The sequence below is a fragment of the Rhamphochromis sp. 'chilingali' genome, assembly GCF_963969265.1.
Source record: "Rhamphochromis sp. 'chilingali' genome assembly, chromosome: 11".
Taxonomy (NCBI): domain Eukaryota; kingdom Metazoa; phylum Chordata; class Actinopteri; order Cichliformes; family Cichlidae; genus Rhamphochromis; species Rhamphochromis sp. 'chilingali'.
The window spans coordinates 34,291,088-34,310,304 of record NC_137938.1 but is presented as its reverse complement, the minus strand read 5'-3'; the positions used below and the strand labels follow the sequence as shown (position 1 = coordinate 34,310,304).

At 41.1% G+C, this 19,217-nt stretch overlaps 1 protein-coding gene and 1 long non-coding RNA gene across 6 annotated transcripts in view; one reads left to right on the top strand and one right to left on the bottom strand.

Annotated features, from left to right (window-relative positions):
• LOC308406323 overlaps positions 1 to 19,217 on the bottom strand; it is a 30,281-nt gene that overhangs the window by 8,489 nt on the left and 2,575 nt on the right. For 3 of the 5 annotated variants that reach the window (XR_013973511.1, XR_013973512.1, XR_013973513.1), the window contains exon 2: positions 76 to 130. The exons of the other annotated variants lie outside the window; for them this stretch is intronic. This is a non-coding gene — a long non-coding RNA (uncharacterized lncRNA). The remainder of the gene's footprint in view (positions 1 to 75; positions 131 to 19,217) is intronic. 5 annotated transcript variants of the gene reach the window in all.
• LOC308405505 (uncharacterized protein) lies at positions 9,853 to 19,095 on the top strand (the record flags this gene model as incomplete). The annotated part of the gene is made up of 3 exons (XM_080896179.1): positions 9,853 to 10,569; positions 18,092 to 18,204; positions 18,990 to 19,095. The coding sequence occupies 3 exons, from the start codon at positions 9,853 to 9,855 to the stop codon at positions 19,093 to 19,095; spliced, it is 936 nt and encodes a 311-aa protein (XP_080752305.1).

Here is a 19,217-nt window from a genome sequence, read left to right as displayed (position 1 = left end):
GAAATTCAGTCAGAGTTCACATTTTCAGTTCCTCCCCTGAGGGACCGCTTCACTAGCTTCTGTGCTCTTCATCACCTGCTGATTATCGCAGTCTGCTCAGTTCGTCACCCAAATGTCCAGAGGTCAGAAGCTAAACACACAAATGAAAGAAAAATAACTGTAATGTGAACATAAACTCTAATTTTATGACCCATGTAAACGGTAAATCACATTTACACAACTTCCTCCTCCCTGCCACTTTATCTTTCATAATATGTCCTGCATGTATCACCATCACAACACTGTGATAAACAGCATGCAGGGAATGCAAACAAACCATTAATCTCCTTCTGCCAACAGAAAAACAACCCACACCGCAAACATTTCCTAAATAACCAACTCCTGCTTATTTACACTGCACTATTAAGGCTGCGAGGATGATGCAAACAATGAGACAGCGGTGTGTTTGCTTTAAAAAGGAACTGGAAGCAAAACCGTTTATGAATATTTTACTGTGGAGAGCGGAGAGCGACAAAGAGGACGTCTGGAGCCAGCTTTTGATAGTTTTTAAACGGCCCTGTGTGTGTTTGTGCGGCGTATGAGTAAATAACTGGAAGTAGCTGCGGCACTTTGTCTCCCTCGCTCTCTCTGAATACCTGCTGCCAAAGTACACAAGAGGAAATAATAAATAGAAATGCAAAAAGAGAACATCTGGTGGGAACAGTTAAAAAAAAAAACACATGAAAAATTGTGATTATACTCAGGGAAAATACACAGGGGCCTTACAATAAACGCATGTGTTTTCCTTTGTTAAAATGCATTGGATATTTCTCTCCGAGTTATGACGCTGAAATCTGTCTCCCACACACAGAGCGAGCATTTTTTTTTTTTTTTGGAAAGTGACCAATGCAGACATGAAAAGCAATCAGATGTGATTGTGTTTGTAATTGGAGAGGAGTTCTGTGCGGCTCCGTAGCAGAACATGGTTGATTGTGTTTGAATAGTTGCTGATTGACTGTAGCTCTGCTGCAGCCAAGCTGTGCACACTATGTGTCCAATAGTTTTCTTTTTCTTTTAAAAAAAAAAGGAACTTGAAAATTGCTTCGTAAACTAAGGAGTTAACCATTTATTCCCCGTGCAATCATATTGCTCCTTAGGTCACAAATTCAGCCTGACTGCTGGACTGAAATAACTCTGGTGAAGAGTCGCCACTGGAAAGAAATGTGCAAGGATGGGTTTTGTAATGAAAAATTAACAAGCTGTGCTGTGTGGGAAATAACACAGAAGTATTCAAAAGTGCTACTCTTGTGGAGAGGTAATTATTGTCTTTCATAAAAATAATATTCTTAGAAATACGAGTCATTTTTGGGATTGTACATGCCACATTTCTGGAAGTTTCCTGAACAATAAATAATCTCACATGCAATAATATCACATAATCTCAATCAAATTGTAGCTCCACGGTTTAGCAGTCAGATTAAAAGAGTTTAGACTGGGTATGTCTGAAGACAACTACACAAAAGAGGAGTGTAAAGGCAGGTAAACACTGTGAAATTTCAGATTAAAGACAACCACGATGGAAGAATCACAGTAAAATTTCGGTCACAGTTACAGAGACACAAAGTGGGTGTTATAATAATATTGTAACCAATGAAAGCCTGGGACAAAATTATGTTGTACCAGAAATTTTGTGTGACTCACAACACTTCATCCTACATCTGCATCATCATCACATCGAGAAAGAATAAATAAAGTGGAAAAAAAGTGGAGGAATTGTAGATCTGCCTTCAAGTCCAGCAGAAACCTCTGGTGAACTCAAGCTGTCTCAATAAAAAATGAGAGCCCTCACAGACTGTATATAAAAGATGGGCAGAGCTTCCAGAGGCCTGCGCTATGAAGCACGATTGAGTCTTATCCAGATAACTTCATGGTTAGGCTACAAACCTATGCTGCAAAGCTAAGATATCTAAGATATCAGCATGTATGAAATCTGCTCTTCAGAAAAAATCATCACCATTCCTGGAAGAGCCCTCAGACCTCTGTGTGCAGGTAGTGGGAGGTTTATCAGTAATAAAGAGATTCTGAGGTGCAACTTTATTCCTTGAATTTTTCCCTGCTGATACAAACAATTTTACTAAAACTATTTTTCTATAAGCAAACATGACATCTATGCTGCTGACCTTATATCAAATTTGCACATAGACTAACCTTAGGTTTGAATTCTGTTCAAATGATCGTGGCTCAAGAGTTGGGAGTTTGCCTTGTAATCGGAAGGTTGCCGGTTTGAGCCCCGGCTTGGACAGTCTCAGTCGTTGTGTCCTTGGGCAAGACACTTCACCCGTTGCCTACTGGTGGTGGTCAGAGAGCCCAGTGGCGCCAGTGTCCGGCAGCCTCGCCTCTGTCAGTGCGTCCCAGGGTGGCTGTGGCTACAATGTAGCTGCCATCACCAGTGTGTGAATGTGTGTGTGGATGACTGGATATGTAAAGCACTTTGGGGTCCTTAGGGACTAGTAAAGCGCTATATAAATACAGGCCATTTACCATTTTACCATTTCTGTTGTTACATGTGAAACATCACTGAGGCTGTTAAATATTAATTTAATGGAATACTCAATGATAACCCATCCATTCATTTCATTAAATGATACAGTTGTAATACTGTTAACTCGTAACCAGCTTTGTGCGTCCTCTTATTCTGACCAATGTTGGGGTAAGTGAATCCAGATAACAGGAAGACTTATTTCATAGTATGGGCAAAGGTCTTAAAAGTGCAATCAATGTTGTCTTAAACATGCATTCTTAATAACAGCCAGCAGGTGGCAGCAATTCTGGTTGCAAAATAAAACAGACATTTTGTTCAATGGCTGGAAATTGTACAAAGTATCTTGTAGAGGAGATCAAAATGGCAAATGTTTCTTTCGTTGAAAGAGATCCTTCCGTTGTTTCTGACATCAGTTTCAAACAGCTCGTTCAGTTGTAACCTCACCAGTTGCTGTTTGGTTGGTTTTGGTAAAATGTTAGATAAATGGAGTGGAGACGGTTAATTTACCTCAGTAAAGAAACATAACTAAAAAATTATGCATCATAATAAAATCATATGTTCAATTTGAAATAACTTTTTTCTGAAATTAAATCCACTGAAGTCTATTTTCAGTATCCCAAAAACAATTTATGTTTATTTTTCATAGACTGTTACAAATATCTCCTTTATGGTTGTAACTGTACCCAGCAAGACAAAGGTCTGTGTTTACAGCACAGCAGGGCATCGCTGTGGTCTCCTTTCCCTTTCAGTGATGATCTGCCCTCTATCTTTTTTCTCCTCTCCCCGTTTCTGCTATTGTCTGTGTTCCCTCCATGGAGCCATGACTGTGACTGGTCTCACCTGGCTCGCTGGTTTGCACACCTGCACTCAATCTTTAATCAGTCTCCCTCTGCATTTAATCCCTCGCCCATCCATCCAATTTTGCCAGATTGCTCTGCTGGCTAAGTAGAGGTACCATGCAGGGTTGCTAGTATTTGCACTGTAATCTTTCTGGAGAGTTTAACTAAGACCAGAGCTTTTCCCTCTGGACATAACTCTGGGTTTTCTGCCTTTACTCTGACCTTCTCATGTATGCCACCAGCCACCCTGCCTCCGTTCCCTCTGCCTGCTCCCTGTCCTCACTATCTCTCTGCTTTAGTCATTTCATGTTTCTATACTTCTCTGCTTCAGTTCGCCACTCCAGACCTGTAACGTTAACAGAAATGGTCACGGTGACAGCACCCGTTAGTTGCTATGCTCCTTATTTTGAAACATCAGTGATTGTGTTTTAGACTCAGCTGTTGTTGCTGATGTTTCCATATTTGGCAGGATGGAGCAGTAACTTATCTTTTAGAGTTAGCAAGCCTGGTTAGCAACCTGCATTGTGCAACACGCGGCAAAAACAACAGATTTATTTGCACAGCCTGTACCTGTAACATTCCTAACTAAAGCAGGCACATCCCTAGCCTCAGGCTTCAACCAAACCAAATGGTTTTGTAATTTGTCAGTTGTTATGAATCAGCTACAGAGACGGATCAGGCTATTAAAAAAAATCTTAATTTCATGCCAAGAATTGGACGCTTTAATGTGGGACTCTGAGGAAATACTTAAAATGCTTTTCAAGCCACCCTCAAACTAGAGAAGCTGCAGTTGTTTGACTTCATTTTTCAGCCAAGAAGATTGCCACTTGGTTTACAAGAAAACCGATGTCATCGACCACTTTGGGGAGGTGACGGTCTAGACATCTGTGGACTTTTCTTTGAAATAACTGAAAGATAAGTAGTTTTGATTGGAGCAGGAATCTTCAGGAGGGCTCTCATCTGAGTCATATTTGGGGTCTGCCTCTTCAGCATGACACCAAAGAGGAGGTAGTCCAGTAACTGATAAAAAGACCACTGATTGGTAAATGGTCTGTATTTGTATAGCACTTTACTTGGTCCTAAGGACCCCAAAGCACTTTACACAATCATCCACACACACATTGGTGATGGAAAGCTACATTGTAGCCACAGCCACCCTGACAGAGGCGAGGCTGCCGGACACTGGCGCCACTGGGCCCTCTGACCACCACTAGTAGGCAACAGGTGAAGTGTCTTGCCCAAGGACACAACGACAGAGACTGTCCAAGCCGGGGCTCGAACCGGCAACTTTCCGATTACAAGACGAACGCCCAACTCTTGAGCCACGATCATCCCTGCACGCAGTGAAGAGCTGGTTTAAAATAAGTGAAGGACGGTATAAAGGGTTCAGTCAGGCAGCTCTGAGGGTTGTGGTAGTTCTTTCTAGATTAAGTTTTACTGGGCTTTTGAAATATTTTCATATTCTTGAGGCTAAAGTCAAAGAGACTTTATTTATCCCCAAGGGGCAATTCAGATAGATGACACCTTGCCGACCATACATACAATACACAAACATCACATTGGGGAGACAGGTCAGGCTAGGTAGCACTGGCCGGTCGACCACATGAGCAGCGACCCCGAACCGAAACCATAGAAAATGCACAGCATGAGGAAAGACGAGGAGAAAAAAAAGAACTCCCCCCAGACTGAGCTTCAGCAGGGAGATCAGTTTGAGAACAGGAAAAAACCACCTCAGCACATGAATCATCACATCTCACAACATAGAAGACATAAGCTTCGAAGGCGTTTGGAGGGGTCACTGTACATGCGTATGTGTGCGTGTGCGTGTTAAATTGCTGTGATGTGACACAACAGATGTGGGACATCAAAGGGAGGGTCACTGGTTTGCATCCAAAGCCCAGCTGCTCTCAGGAAAGACACAGACTGGCTTCCAGGGCTGAGGAACACCCAGGTGTGCTTATATGCTGAGCACATAAATGAAAATCATTTTCTATTGTGTGCAACATAAACCTGCTCACTAAATACATATAGGTAAACAATGTGTTGTTCAATGATGTTAAAACAAACCTCATGCTCATTTTTTGCAGCAAAGTCTTCAGCTCTGACTCAGACTGGAATGCATCCAGCTCTGCTTGAAAATAGACTTGCACGGGACTGATCCTCAAACAGAACAAGACAGCAATAAAAACCTCCCCTGCAGCCTTGAATTTGATTTGTTTTGGTGCTGTTGTGGGGAAAAGTCAGCTTCATAGCATTATGTGAGTACTTTATTCTGAAGAGAGAAATCAACATCATCATCTCTGTTTTGAACTCACAAATATCACAATGGAAGTCACGCAGGCAGACTAGACTCAATTTTCCAACCTCCAGCTCAGTGAGATTTCTTTTTTTCTGCTGACACAAGGTTTTCATTTCACAGTAAAGACATGCTTCTTGCTTCAGCTATTACCTGAGAGGTGTACCTTTTCTTCTCTTCCAGCTAAAATCCACTTTCATACCAACTTATAGCTGGTTTTAAGGACTCAATCCTATCAAAGAAACGCTATAAAAGTCCATTAGGACCAAATGCCTTTCTGTGACATTTCAGGAGGATGATTACACCTGGTAAAACAATTTAAAGCCTCAAAGGATCATTGAGCATCAAACGATTCTGGACCAGGAGTTCATTTTTCCATGCTTATGGGACTATAAGGAAAGCTTTTAAAGAACCTATCCTTCCCATGCTCCGCTGCCGAGCGGCTCTCACTTCTGAAAAAGAGAGATGATAGCTTTGAATGACCTTGACACGCTTTGCTTTGTCTCATCACTGAGCTGCAATTCCAAGCAAATCAAGCACTGCCATGCCTGAGCAAGAGAGAGAAAACAAGACCCTCAGGAATACACACACGCACATGCACACACACAATCTCCCAACCCGGTCACACCTTCTTCACTTCACCACCGTGACATTAAAGATGACAGCAGCACCAAGAGGAAATGAGAAACATGAGAGTGGGAGGTCGGGTGATTAGTGCAGGTCTCACAGCCCCACCTTGTGTTCAAAGGCAGGAAGTGACACACATACAGACACATAATAGGGATGAAATAAAGATTATTCAGTTGCTGAACACATTAAAATAGAGTCCTCATAAGCAGATGGACATAAAGACAGTGGAGCTACAGTTTGCTGTAGAGAACTGGAATCAGGTTAGGCTGTGCTGGAATTGCTACACTGTTATCACTGACGCACTGGTGCACGTGTTATGCTGCTGCAACCTGTTTTATACAATAATTCTCATTTTTGGCTCAAGAAATGGACTCATCATCCTTACAGTGCACATAAAAAATGAAATAAACATTGCAAACAATCTGAAAATAAAGAATCCCTTTGATTTTACCTCTGCTGAATCATGAGGTCTGAATGAAACTAACTAGTAACTAATCGAGGGATAACCATCCAGTTCTGTTTCTCACAAGCTGATTTGCAATTACTTGAAGGTACATATTTTATTTCACTGTTAATCAACCTATATGTAAAGTGCTTTTCAAGTTATATTTTATTATTTATTCATCAGAAAAATATTTCCAGTGGCATAAGCTTAATTTTATTTGACCACATGGCTAATTTAATCCTTCAACATGGAGACAGAAATTAAGTCAGACAGAGCAGTAAAAGCAGGACCTCGAAGAACAACTTAAGGGAAGCTAGAGGAGCTTAAACAGGGCACCGTGTATGACAATCAATGGAAATTCTGGGATTGTGGACAGAAACTAACTGGTTGTCTGCTTGATCTAATGTTCATGTTTGAAAATCCAAGACTAACAGTGCCATAAAGACCAGTTACTTAATGGATCGAGACTTCATCCGTAAAGATTTGCAACAGTATCTTTCATCTCAAAAATGGGCAATCAAAACTACCTTCATGGTTGTTCCTCTTGCAGAAAGTCGGCGCTTTCCCACAAGAACTTTCACACAGACTCACAAAATACTAGCAATAGAGAAAACAGACTTTTAAATTGGATCCACTATAAGAATACTGTGCATGTGATCAGTACAATCAATCAATAATAGCCTAATATGAAGTAACAGAAATCAATAGTGCAAATCAGCCTGTTACCAGTAATTCAGAAACACCCCAGGGTTGTTGTTTTTTTAGAAATCTCTCTTTTTAAAAGCAGCATACATTAAATATATGTTGTAGTACGCCTCAGAGCCTGCATGTAAAATATGTGCAGTTCCCATTTTGCATGCTTATTAGCCACATTAGCATTCAGTTAAAAGCACCGCTATGGCTAAGTGAAGCCTCACAGAGCTGATAGTCTCTTGTTTTCTGCTGCCCGTTTCTGAAGCAGATCATATCCCAGTTTTCAAACGTGTCATTAAACAGTAAACTGTCACTTTTACAGACACGCAGCCTGAATCTCTGATTGAATGCTGATTGCAGAACAGAGAAGAAGATCACGATGAAGCAGCAGAACGACACAACAGATGAATCCTGCTTGTTGGCATGAAAAATATTAAAGGCAGTCAACTGACATGGAGCAGATTAGCGTTTAGATGAATAATGAGAACGTACGGAGCTGGTAGATGGGCATATTCAGCATTGATGGTATGATTTCTCTCTCTCTCTCTGCACTATAAAAGACGTGGCTACTAGCTGAGCTCACGTAGGCTGAACCAGCATTAATCTCATAATTTAATATTCAGTCTAAGCACAGCTCTCAGAAAAGGGGAATGAGAAGAAAAGCAGCTTGGCCTAAGGGGGACGGTGTGATTCCGAAATGTTGACAGTGGCCTCTTGCCATCAAAACCACTGAATCTTATCAGTTTTACAGACTTGTTTTTTGATTGTCGACTTATTTCTGCAGATGAATGCAGATTATTACAGATGGATTTCGTTCCCCCTCTGTTCCTCCACCCCCGTGCCTTTTTCGCTCACAGCAACATCTGTGACAAATATAAAGAATACAATGAAAACCCACTTAAGCTCACTTAACACTCATGCATCCAATCTGCAGGAGGGTCCGATAACAAGGCTCTGCCACAGGACTTGCAGCCTACTGCTTCTGGATTGGAGCACGAGGGGTGAACGAGGGAAGCTAGTGAACATGCAGGACCAGGTTTTGGATTGTTCTAGGGGTTAAACTTTATCCACTGGATTTCCATCACAAAAGCCTCCTCAGCAGTGAGCAGACGTGACCTTGGGGCCTGCCAGGGACAAACTGAGGAAGTGAATTCAATGAAGCGTCCTCCATTCACGTGTAGGCCTAATAGGTCGCTGTCTATCACACCAAGTACCCGACCCTAGGCACACCTCCTCCTCTTACACTGGTCAGAGTCCCTTTATTATGCTGATCTAATGACTGTGGAGGGTAATCCCAAGGACCTTCATTTGAATCAGGGTGATGTGTTACGCACTCAGCCAGATTTGAACTGACACTGGGCCCCATACCTGCCAACTTGGGTGAGCGTTAAAGTCAGCCGTTGCAGTACCAAAACAAATTTATCCTTCTACAATTTGTGCATTCGTTTATTCTGATCTCATAGTAAAATCTCTTGATGCAAAAAAACAAATACCTGCACACAAAGAAAGCAGTGGTAGAACGTGTGCTGCAGAGATATGATATTGCTGGAAGGATCTGTCTTGTTTGAACAGTAATAGAAAATATCTCAGTGAGTCCAGTTTGACAACAAAATACAAATTATTTATAGAAATATTTGTCTTGATACTGACCCTAATGATTTAGTTTCAAGAATATCGACTTCACCAGCTCACCTCTGTGATCCCTATAACTTTCTTATCATGATAAATAGCCGACTGTATGGTTACACTTTTAGCTACACTTCGCACTTTTGCTCTGGAAAGCTCCTGCCCTTCCCCTTCCTCATGGTCGGGGATTCCTGGAACTCAAGATTGGGGTTATCAAATTTTTAATACACAATTATCATGGGCAAAAGAATCTCTAATAATGATATTATTGTCATAGCTATAGCAGGAATGCGTAGTTGTAATACTCCGTATTGTGACCAAAATCACAAGAACTAATTTTGGAGAATAATCCAGTACGATCATAGAGTGCATATATTTAATTAACGTAGAACAACAATTCTGAAGTCTTGAACTTCACTGTCATCATTGTGGGGTTTTTTTTCCTTTTTTGGACCATAGTTGTATTAGTGGAGACAAGACATTAAACATATTGCTAAGCTGGGCGAGCAAGAAAACAGGCTAAACAGAACAAACTTAAAACTATCAGACAGATGGAACAACTGCCACCTATGTGTAAACCTTTAAATGTTTTTTGCCTTTTAATACACTGAAAAAGACCAGACAGAACCTGCCTGTCACTCGAATTGATCACATCTCTAATAATGCAAAACTTTAACCCTTAATACAAATTAGAGGAGTTATACACATTAAAAGAATACGCAAAGTAGAACAGCCATGAATGAGGTATCAGCCACAGGAATTAAAACGCCTTTATTTCTTCTGTAAAGTTGGGTACTTTAATATGGGAGTATATAGGAGCAAAGTGAAGGAGGAGATGAAAGCAGCACAGCGGGAGGTGAAACGCTGCCTGAGGGAAGCAAAGGACACCTACAGGAGGAAGGTGGAGCAGAAGTTGGAGAGGAACAATATGAGGGAGGTCTGGAATGGTGTGAAAACCATCACAGGCCACAACACCAAGAAAAGCACAGTGGGGGGGACTGTGGAGAAGGCAAACGAACTCAACAACTTCTTCAACAGGTTTGACCAGCCCACAACCCCCCCACCCTCACCCTCACCTTCACTACAGAGTCCTCTCCCCACTCTCCTGCCTCCCTCGCTTCCCCCCCTTCCTGACACCATGACACCCCCCTCCTCCAATCCCTCTCTCAGCAGCAAGACATCTCCCCCCCTCCCCTCCTCCCAAACATCTCCCAGTGTCACAGTGGATCAGGTCAGGAGGCAACTGAGGAAGCTTCGCCCCAGAAAGGCAGCAGGCCCAGACAAGGTGTGTCCTAGGATGCTTAAGGCGTGTGCTGCTGAACTTGGGGAGCCGCTACAACGAGTCTTCAACCTCAGTCTGCGACTGGGGAGAGTGCCCGCCCTATGGAAGACATCCTGCATCGTCCCGGTCCCCAAAAAGAACCGGCCCAATGAGCTGAATGACTTCCGACCGGTGGCACTGACGTCACATCTTATGAAGACTCTAGAGCGGCTCTTCCTCAACCTCCTCCGACCACAGGTACAACATGCCCAGGACCCACTACATGTTCAACAAATAGACAAAGTGCTAAAGACGAAACTACTATTAACCACTCTGGTGTTTTGGAGAGGGGAAAAGACGGTACTGGATGCGATGTTTGCCATTACCATGATTGCTGACATGGTCAAAATAAATTGATGAGATTTAAATTTGTGACGTACAACCTGTTTACCTTTTGGTATTCAGTCAAATACATCGCTAACTTTATTCATTGTGTGCTCATTTTTGGCTCTTGAAGTGCAGGGAAAATAAAAGTATTTGAAATTCTGGTGAAGATTAACCACAATGCACAAAAAATATAAAAAATGTACAAGTTTTTACAAGTTATGAACATCTTTCAGTTTGTAAACGATCATCAGTGCTGCTGTACCACAAGGTCATTGGTCTAAGTGAAGGTGTTGATCCGATTTACTCATTAAGTAAAAACAAAACTGTTTTTATTTCAGATTTATATTTTTCACTCATGAGAATTTATAACTCAGAGAGCTGCTGAGAGAGATGCAGACTCCCAGTCTTCTTTAATTAATGCTCAGCACAGTGAACTTCATAAATAAGTATTTTCTCAGACTTGGAGCCAACCCTCTTCAGCCCAGCAGACGATTTGGTGTGTCCCTGCCTGCAAACTCGTGTGAGATTATTCAAACCCAGAGCACAATTTTTAATTCTAGCCTAGATCCCAGAGTTTCCCAGGACACCAAATATGTTAAAGTGAATTACAGGGTAATGCAGTGAAAACAGTGCAGCAGAAGCCTAAAAAGAATCCACGTAATGAAATGCTGCAGTCATAAAAATATTCCCTCAAATTACACAGAAGTTTAATACAGCTTCATTAAATGATGCAAAATCTAAATATATATATATATATATATATATATATATATATATATATATATATATATATATATATATATATGTGTGTGTGCTGTTTTCTAACTGTGGAGAGTGTTTTTCTTTTTTCAAGTCAAAGAGACATGGGAATAAAAGATGCAATAAAGCCTAATGTGTTGCCTTACCAACAAGGTTACAGCCTCAGGGCTCCAGCTCCCCCGGGCCCCATATTCACTCTGTGTCAGTCGCTTTATGAAAAATGCACCATTATATTCCATAAACCAACTGACCATTAAATTATAGTGTCAGCTCAAATGATAAAGCTCTCTGATAAGGCATCTTCATTTCCACACAGCCATTTTACCTTTGCTCTGATGTGCACGTTGCATATTCCCAAATGAATTTATGTTTCAACAAATTACCATAAATAGCGGGTAATCAGGGACTGCAAAGAAACTGTTCGCCCCGGGGCCCCTTTTCAGGGTTCATGTTTATGGGTCAAACAAATGAGTCATTCTCTGGTTTAAAAAAAAAATCGGAGCTTAAGCAAATAAAACGCTGTTTTTTTTGTCCTTCCCTACAAGCAAAGAATGTAAAGCATCTACACAGTGTGATTTTTATGAGGACTGGAGACAAACTGGTGTAAGAAGTCGATTTAAACGTCCTCTTTAAGATCCTTTAAAGCAACAGGAAGCCATCAACACCATAAAAACACTCCAGAGAAAGTTGCAAACACAGGCAGAATGTTTGGTGCTGGCAGTAAATTCAAAATAATCACTTTTCTTTGTTTTGTCCATCATCTCAGTACAGTTATGGTTAAATGCAGGCTTCCATGATTAGTAAACCATTTAATTTATTTATATTTCATACAGCTTCCCAAGTTGTTGAATTTGATCCTACATGGAAAATCTAATATTTTTATAATAATGGATTGCATTTACATAGCGCTTTTCGGGACCCCTCAAAGCGCTTTACAATACCACTATTCATTCACTCTCACATTCACACACTGGTGAAGGCAAGCTACAGTTGTAGCCACAACTGCCCTGGGGCAGGCTGATAGAGCCGAGGCTGCCATATTGCACCATCGGCCCCTCCGGCCAACACCAGTAGGCGGTAGGTGAAGTGTCTTGCCCAAGGACACAACGACCGAGACTGTCTGAGCCGGGGCTCGAACCGGCAACCTTCCGATTACAAGACGAACTGCCAACTCTTGAGCCACGATCATTCCTTCCTTGTAAAAGTTCATATTCTAGTTTGTTTAATTATTGCACACCTTTTACAACCGAATAATATAAAAGCTATTATGCCAGTACACACCTTCAGTGCACGTGGCAAATTCTCAGGCTATACATTTTCCAGTGAAAGTAAACAATCTGAATCTGATAAATCTCTGTGTAAACAAAACATGAAAAGCCTGCTGCAATCACAGACTGAGCCTTTACGTGTTTTATTGATTCTTGAACAGTCATCCCACGGGGATATGAGTCTGCAAAGCATATTGGATAAATCATGATTTATTATTTTTCTGCATGTGAAGAAATGCTGCCAAAATATGCATAAATGTAATTAACTGACATTTCACTCAGTGAGTTCCCATCAGGCACTGGTTATCAAACAATTTATTTCTTGTAGTTTACGACCGAGCTTGCCCTCAGGCGTGCCCACAGATCACTGTGGATTGACTCTTGGGGAGGCAGAAGAAAAGAACAGTGCTTCCAAGTAAGCCATTACCTCTGCCTATGGGGTTATTAATCCACACAATAAAGGTTTTAGCTCTCAGCAACCCAGAGAGAGAGTTACAGTGATTATGGCCAAACCAAACAACTTTACAGCAGTGAGAATGAGGCTGAGTTTAAGTACTGCCTGCTATGTGCTAAATATTCCTTAAAGAGATTAAGACCTTTGTTCATATCATATTCATATCAACTGTCTAACTCGAAGTTGCACATATTATTAAATCAATAAGTAATATAAAATACACCATGCTGAAATAGGTCATTCTACACAGTGTGTGCTATAATTGTATAGTAAGTTTGCATTTATATGCACTGTGTCGTTACTGCCGTCAATTAAATCTCATAAAACACCTGCATATAAAATGTCACTCAATTGAAAAGGAAAGAAAATTGTCACCTTTTGTTTTCTTATTATGTCCTCTAATAAGGCTATCGCTACTGATGAATTAATCGTTAATAAGCACTTACTTTCTAAAGCTGGTTTAAAACGACATCTGTCTTCCAGATTTTATAAGCATGTGTTTGTGTTCAATTTGAAAAATAGTAGAATGCTGTAATATAAATATAATGGCTTTTAGAGCAGAATATTTCTCTCTAAATTGTTGCATATAAACTGGTATTACATGAAAATACTAGTGCAAGTTCAGGCATTAAAGACTCTTTAGAAATGTAAGTTTGACTTTCATTTCCAGCGATCACCTTTCTTACATAAGGCACCGCATTCTCCGGGTTTACCTTTTATCCTCTATGAAACTATATAATAGTACTTTACTACAGACAACGTTTATGTTCACTCACCCTAACACATGGACGACTTAATCTGACTTGGCAGTCATATGGTTGCAGTTACCTTGCTTAAGCTGTTTTGTGTTAAGCATAATGAGAGCCATCAAACTCCGGTAAATGCGAGACACTCCTCAAAGACCCTCCGCTGAGGACTTTTCAAATGTGCCACGGTAACAATTACATGTAAATCAGACCAGCAGGCTGGAATTTTAAAAAGTTGAAACAAAAGAGATGGATGAGAGCAGATGAAACTTTAATGGATGTTGGGAAGGAGTTTGGTTATTTTAGCAGCATTTGAGCCAGAAAGAAGAAAATATGTTAAATCAGATAAATAACTAAACCTGATGAAGTAAGGCAAATATTTTTCTTATGATTTTCTGTTCCTACTTCATTTCAAGCTTTAATCCAGTTTTTAAAAGGTGATTTAATATCCTTTTAGTTATTTTCTGTAATTTGCGTACAGATACTATTACAATGGCTGTCTGTGAAGGTTCTCAGTCATCCAGGTCGTCGTAGTCTAAAGAGCCTCGAAAGAAAAGCGTTTGAACTTCTTTAAGTTGCTTAAAGACGTTTCACCTCTCATCCGAGAAGCTTCTTCAGTTCTAGGATCAAATGGCGCAGAGTCTCAGATTTAAGCCCTGTGGGAGGGTCCCCCTAAGAGGGACAATGGACCCCCTAATGATCCTCTACAAAATCACATGAGCCAAGGTGTGAAAACAGGTCACAATCAACCAGGGTTTCGGGTGAGCTCATTGTGAAACCTGGCCCCACCCTATCATGTGATTTTGTGAGATCAGATGGCCCAGGATGTGAGTGGGCGTTAAGGCGTCTGGGAAGGGATCTCAAAACTGGATTATAGATGGCAGAGAGTTGGTGTCGTAAACCACCGCCTCTGTTCAAAGATGGCCGTTCACAGAGAGTGGACTCTTTCAAACCGTCTGTTTATTACAATGGTTGGTACTCATATTAAACACGGATACAGTTTTAAATAATGAGGTCAGAGTATGTACAAGTAATCCCCGTGAGACTGCTTTAAAAAACTCAGTTTCAGACAGTTTTTTTCTGCACTTGACTCTTTATAGATATTTCTAACTGGGTCATCTTCCCACTAAAAGCCTCAGTCATATAGACCTAGAGACCAGTCCACCACACCCTGGCAACATTCAGCCACTTGGGGGAAAAAAATCTGTATTCCCCAACCAAGTTCCGAGCAGTTGCTGGATGCTGCTGGCTATATGTAAATAAAATCAATCACAAAGGGGATGAGAAAAAATAATAATTACATAAGTATAAGAAATAACAATCATACCAGCAGTGTAAGGATTCACAAATGCCAGCAAACTCTTGGAGATTTCTGAAACTATCGTAACGGATTTGAGGGGATGTGGAAAAATATGTTTACACCTGAAAAAAACACGACCACAACAAAGACTGAGGAGGGAAAAAAGTGCCAGTATTTTATTTGTTTCTGTCGTTTGGCCGGTGTATAAAACGCTGGGACACGACCACATGGTAATTGCCTATGCTGTGCCAGCACAGCATAGGCATAAGTGCTGGCCACAACATCAGCCACCTACATAGGTTACATCCTAGACTCCACAAAGATCTCCCACAGAAGCCTAAATCAGGCATTTAGCCTGGCTTTAGCAATACATTTCACAGCAACTGCCAATAACCTCTAGAAATCCCCTTTTAACCTGTCAGGGAATACTAACTTTTTCCCCATGAGCAGTGGTTACCAGGTGGTTGCCAAGAGGTCTGTAGACCTGTGTGGCCCGAATGCTGCTCAAACCCTCTGCTTATGTGGGACAGACAATTAAGAGAAAATTGGTTTAAAAGGTGAGGTAGAACTGCTTGTGTAAAACAGAAGATGAGCAGGGATGAGAGTGCATGAATAAAAATGTGGAAATATTCATACGAGGTCCCTTTTAATAACTTAATGTTCCAATGAAACTACTATTTTACCCCAGCCTTCAGCACAAGCAGTGTGTAAGTGCCTTAATGCAGCCATAAAATTCTTTAATCATGCTTCAGCTGCTAAGCTGAGGGTTTTACCATGTGTGGCTATAACAAGCAGTTAACACTATCTAGTAGCACCAAAGCTGTGATTTTAATAATGATAAATATGCCCGCTAATTCAGTAGTCAATTATTGTGTGGAGGTGTGTTCATATTTACACTATGAGACGCAGATCTTGTGAAGACTGCAATTATCTACCATCTATATGGAATTAAGGCTATTTAAAGATGGCAAATAGCAAGAGTAGTGTCTGCAAAATGAATTCATTCTTATTTTATCTGACCAGTTGGCAGTTATTTAACCTGAAGTGAAATGGGGATTGGAACTGCTGTTTGAGACTGAAGAAGTGCTTTAGTGCTTCACGGATGCTCAGCTGTGTGGATGGGAGAGTTTGCACGGTTTCACAGCGAGTGCACCACACTTACTTTCAATATTTCATGAAAGTGCTGCACGAGCACAGTGTTGTTTGAACGGAGTGAATCACTGAACAAAGTATTTAATTCATGCATTGACTTTTCCACTACAGTTAAAACATCACAGAGCTATTTCTTTGGGGTGTGGTTGTTCAGCTCAGCAGCGTTGGGTTTAGTCGATATTATCGTGCTGCCTGATGCAGAGCCTCGGGTCCTGTCCGCATTTGTTTCACCAAAAACGGTGATGTCACAGCTCCAGATATTGATGGATATCACGGGTTAATGGAGTGCAATGAGAGTGTCACAAAGAACTCTATCCAAAAAGATGCCACTAAATGTCATCCGCCACCACCGGAGTCAGTGCGTGGTTAAATTTAGGTGGGTGAAAGCTTCATGTAAGCGATTCCCCGTGGCTACGTCGTGATTCACACGCTGCCTCAAAATGATGCTTTTTTTGGTTGATTTTCCAACTTCTTGCAACAGCTGTGAGGGCGATAATTCCAGCGTTACACGGGCACTGTGAGGAAATTAATTTCTCCACAGCCTATAAAAAGAATGAAAAATCACCTCTCTGTTTCAGTTACTTATCTTAAGGCGATACTGTACCAGCTGGAGTCTAATGAGCACGGTCACGCTGTAATTTTGGAAGTTCACACTGACCATTCACAGCCCAGCTTTTTGTACAAATTAAATTTGAATTCCCTCTTTTTTCCCCTTCAGTTTGTGTTTATAAGACACACAACATTTCAGGCTGCACTGACAATCATTCGGGCAGTGGGGCTCTTTTAAATTAACGCTTCTCACAGTTTCTTGTAGACAGACTCACAACAATGAGAGACCCACAGCAATATTTGTTAAACATGAAACAAACTTGTTGCTCTTACATTGTCCTCTCTGACTCCAGTGAAGCGTAATCTGCCTTTTGTGCAGACTCTGTTTGTGTGATTCCTTCACTGTGCTGCGGTGACTGATGGATGCTTGTACACAGACTAAGAAAGAGCGAGAGAGACCTCTCAGCTGAAATGCGAACAGGGAAAAAGCATCTTGGACAAAGGTCTTAATCTCTTTGGAAATTAGACAGTTATTATGTATGTTGCAGGCCAACGAGGCCTACTTTGACTTTGCTGTGTGGGCGTGTTGTGTTGCTGTCTTCCCAGCCTTAGGTGCCACCCATTTTCCTGTATAACCAGGAAATGTCTTAGTAATTAACCCTGAGAGTGCTTAATCTATGTGTTTATTCTTGCTTGAGGGAGAGTGCGCGTTAATTCTCATCATTGTTTCCCAGTTTTATTTCAGCATTTTTGCTCTGTTTTTTTTTTTTTTGTTGAAAGCAGGTGCTCGGCTGTCCCTTTAAGCTAAATTATCAATTAAACCCTTTTTTAACTCCCTGCCTCCTTTTCCTCGTATACGTTTATTGTTCCTTCTCCACATCTGAAGCGTGGACTCTCTGGAGAGCGTAACAAATGAACACTCATCTGGGATTCAGACCCAGGACTTCTTAAACGTGTTATTTTTGCTTAGATTTCTTAGTTTTTGCTTAGTTTTCTAGTAAGCTAAACAATTCACAAGGACTACCAAAGTAATGCATAGTCATAAACATGTGCATAGCTATCTGTTATCGCAACTGCACACGTTTAAATGTGTGCTGGCTTGCAAGTGACACGTCAGTCCTGTTAGGTCCAACATTTAAAGATTTCTGTTTCTGCTGTTTTACAGAAATTGACCAGGGTACTCAATCAGACATGCAGCAAACATAGAACAGAGGAACAGAGATGTTTCTGGATTAATGGAGAGGAGTGCACATTTGAAAGCAGCTTTAGACAAAAGATGTGACATTTACTGATGTAAGTGGGTCTCTTCTCTTCTCACGGAGGGGGGGTATGTGTGTTAGATCTTTGGGTACAGCATTTGTAACTCTTTAATCTCAAATACCCACTTACTATCTATTTGGATATGCAATTTCATTGTGGAAATCACCATTGAATCATGTAGTTGAAAGCTCCATTAAAAATGCTGGTAGGTGAATGTATGAGCTCAGATTTTGTTGTTACGCTTCAATTCTCTTCTTTTTTTCATCTTCACTGTCTTTTGCATGTGCCCCTGCTGCTTATGTAAAATCATGATTTTCACATCAATTGGCACAGAGCAGGGCGAATCTGTTATTGTTTGCTTGCATGCATCTTCAAAGCCACAGATTTCCACTCTTAGTTGGATGTGAAAGCACAGTCACGGCTCTGTGTTCAAGCTGAAGCCCAATGTCCCCTCTAAGCTCTAAGCGCTGAATGTTCACAGACTTCAACTGACGTCACCGCTCCTGTCGTGCCACGATCGGTGATGAAACACCAGTTTGCCAGGCTTGAGATTCAATTCGTCACGTTAATTTATTAGGAATTTGACATTCAAAAGCAGATCTTTTTCACTTGAAGGTTTCTGCAAAGTATTCCAATCAGTACTCATGCTTTTAGACTGTGATTAAAAGAAAAATAACAGGCAAACTTGATGCATAAGAGCACTGGATCAGACTGTGCTAACAGGACTACACCATGCACTCAAAAGGTTTACTTTACTTTATTGTTTACTTCCCATATTCCTCTGTTTTCTGGCTCTTACCCAGGTCGAGGTTGCAGGGGCATGCTCTAACCACCTCGCCTACGAGGCGTCAAGGAGGCATCCTGGTCAGAACCCTGCACCACCTCAACAGGTGGATGACAAGCTCCTAACCCAGACACCCTTTTGAGGAACCTCATTTCTGTTGATCGTATCAGCGATCAACAGAAATGAGCTGTCACTTCCCACAGCTCATGGCCATAACACAGGAATGTAGATCGACCAGTAAATCTGC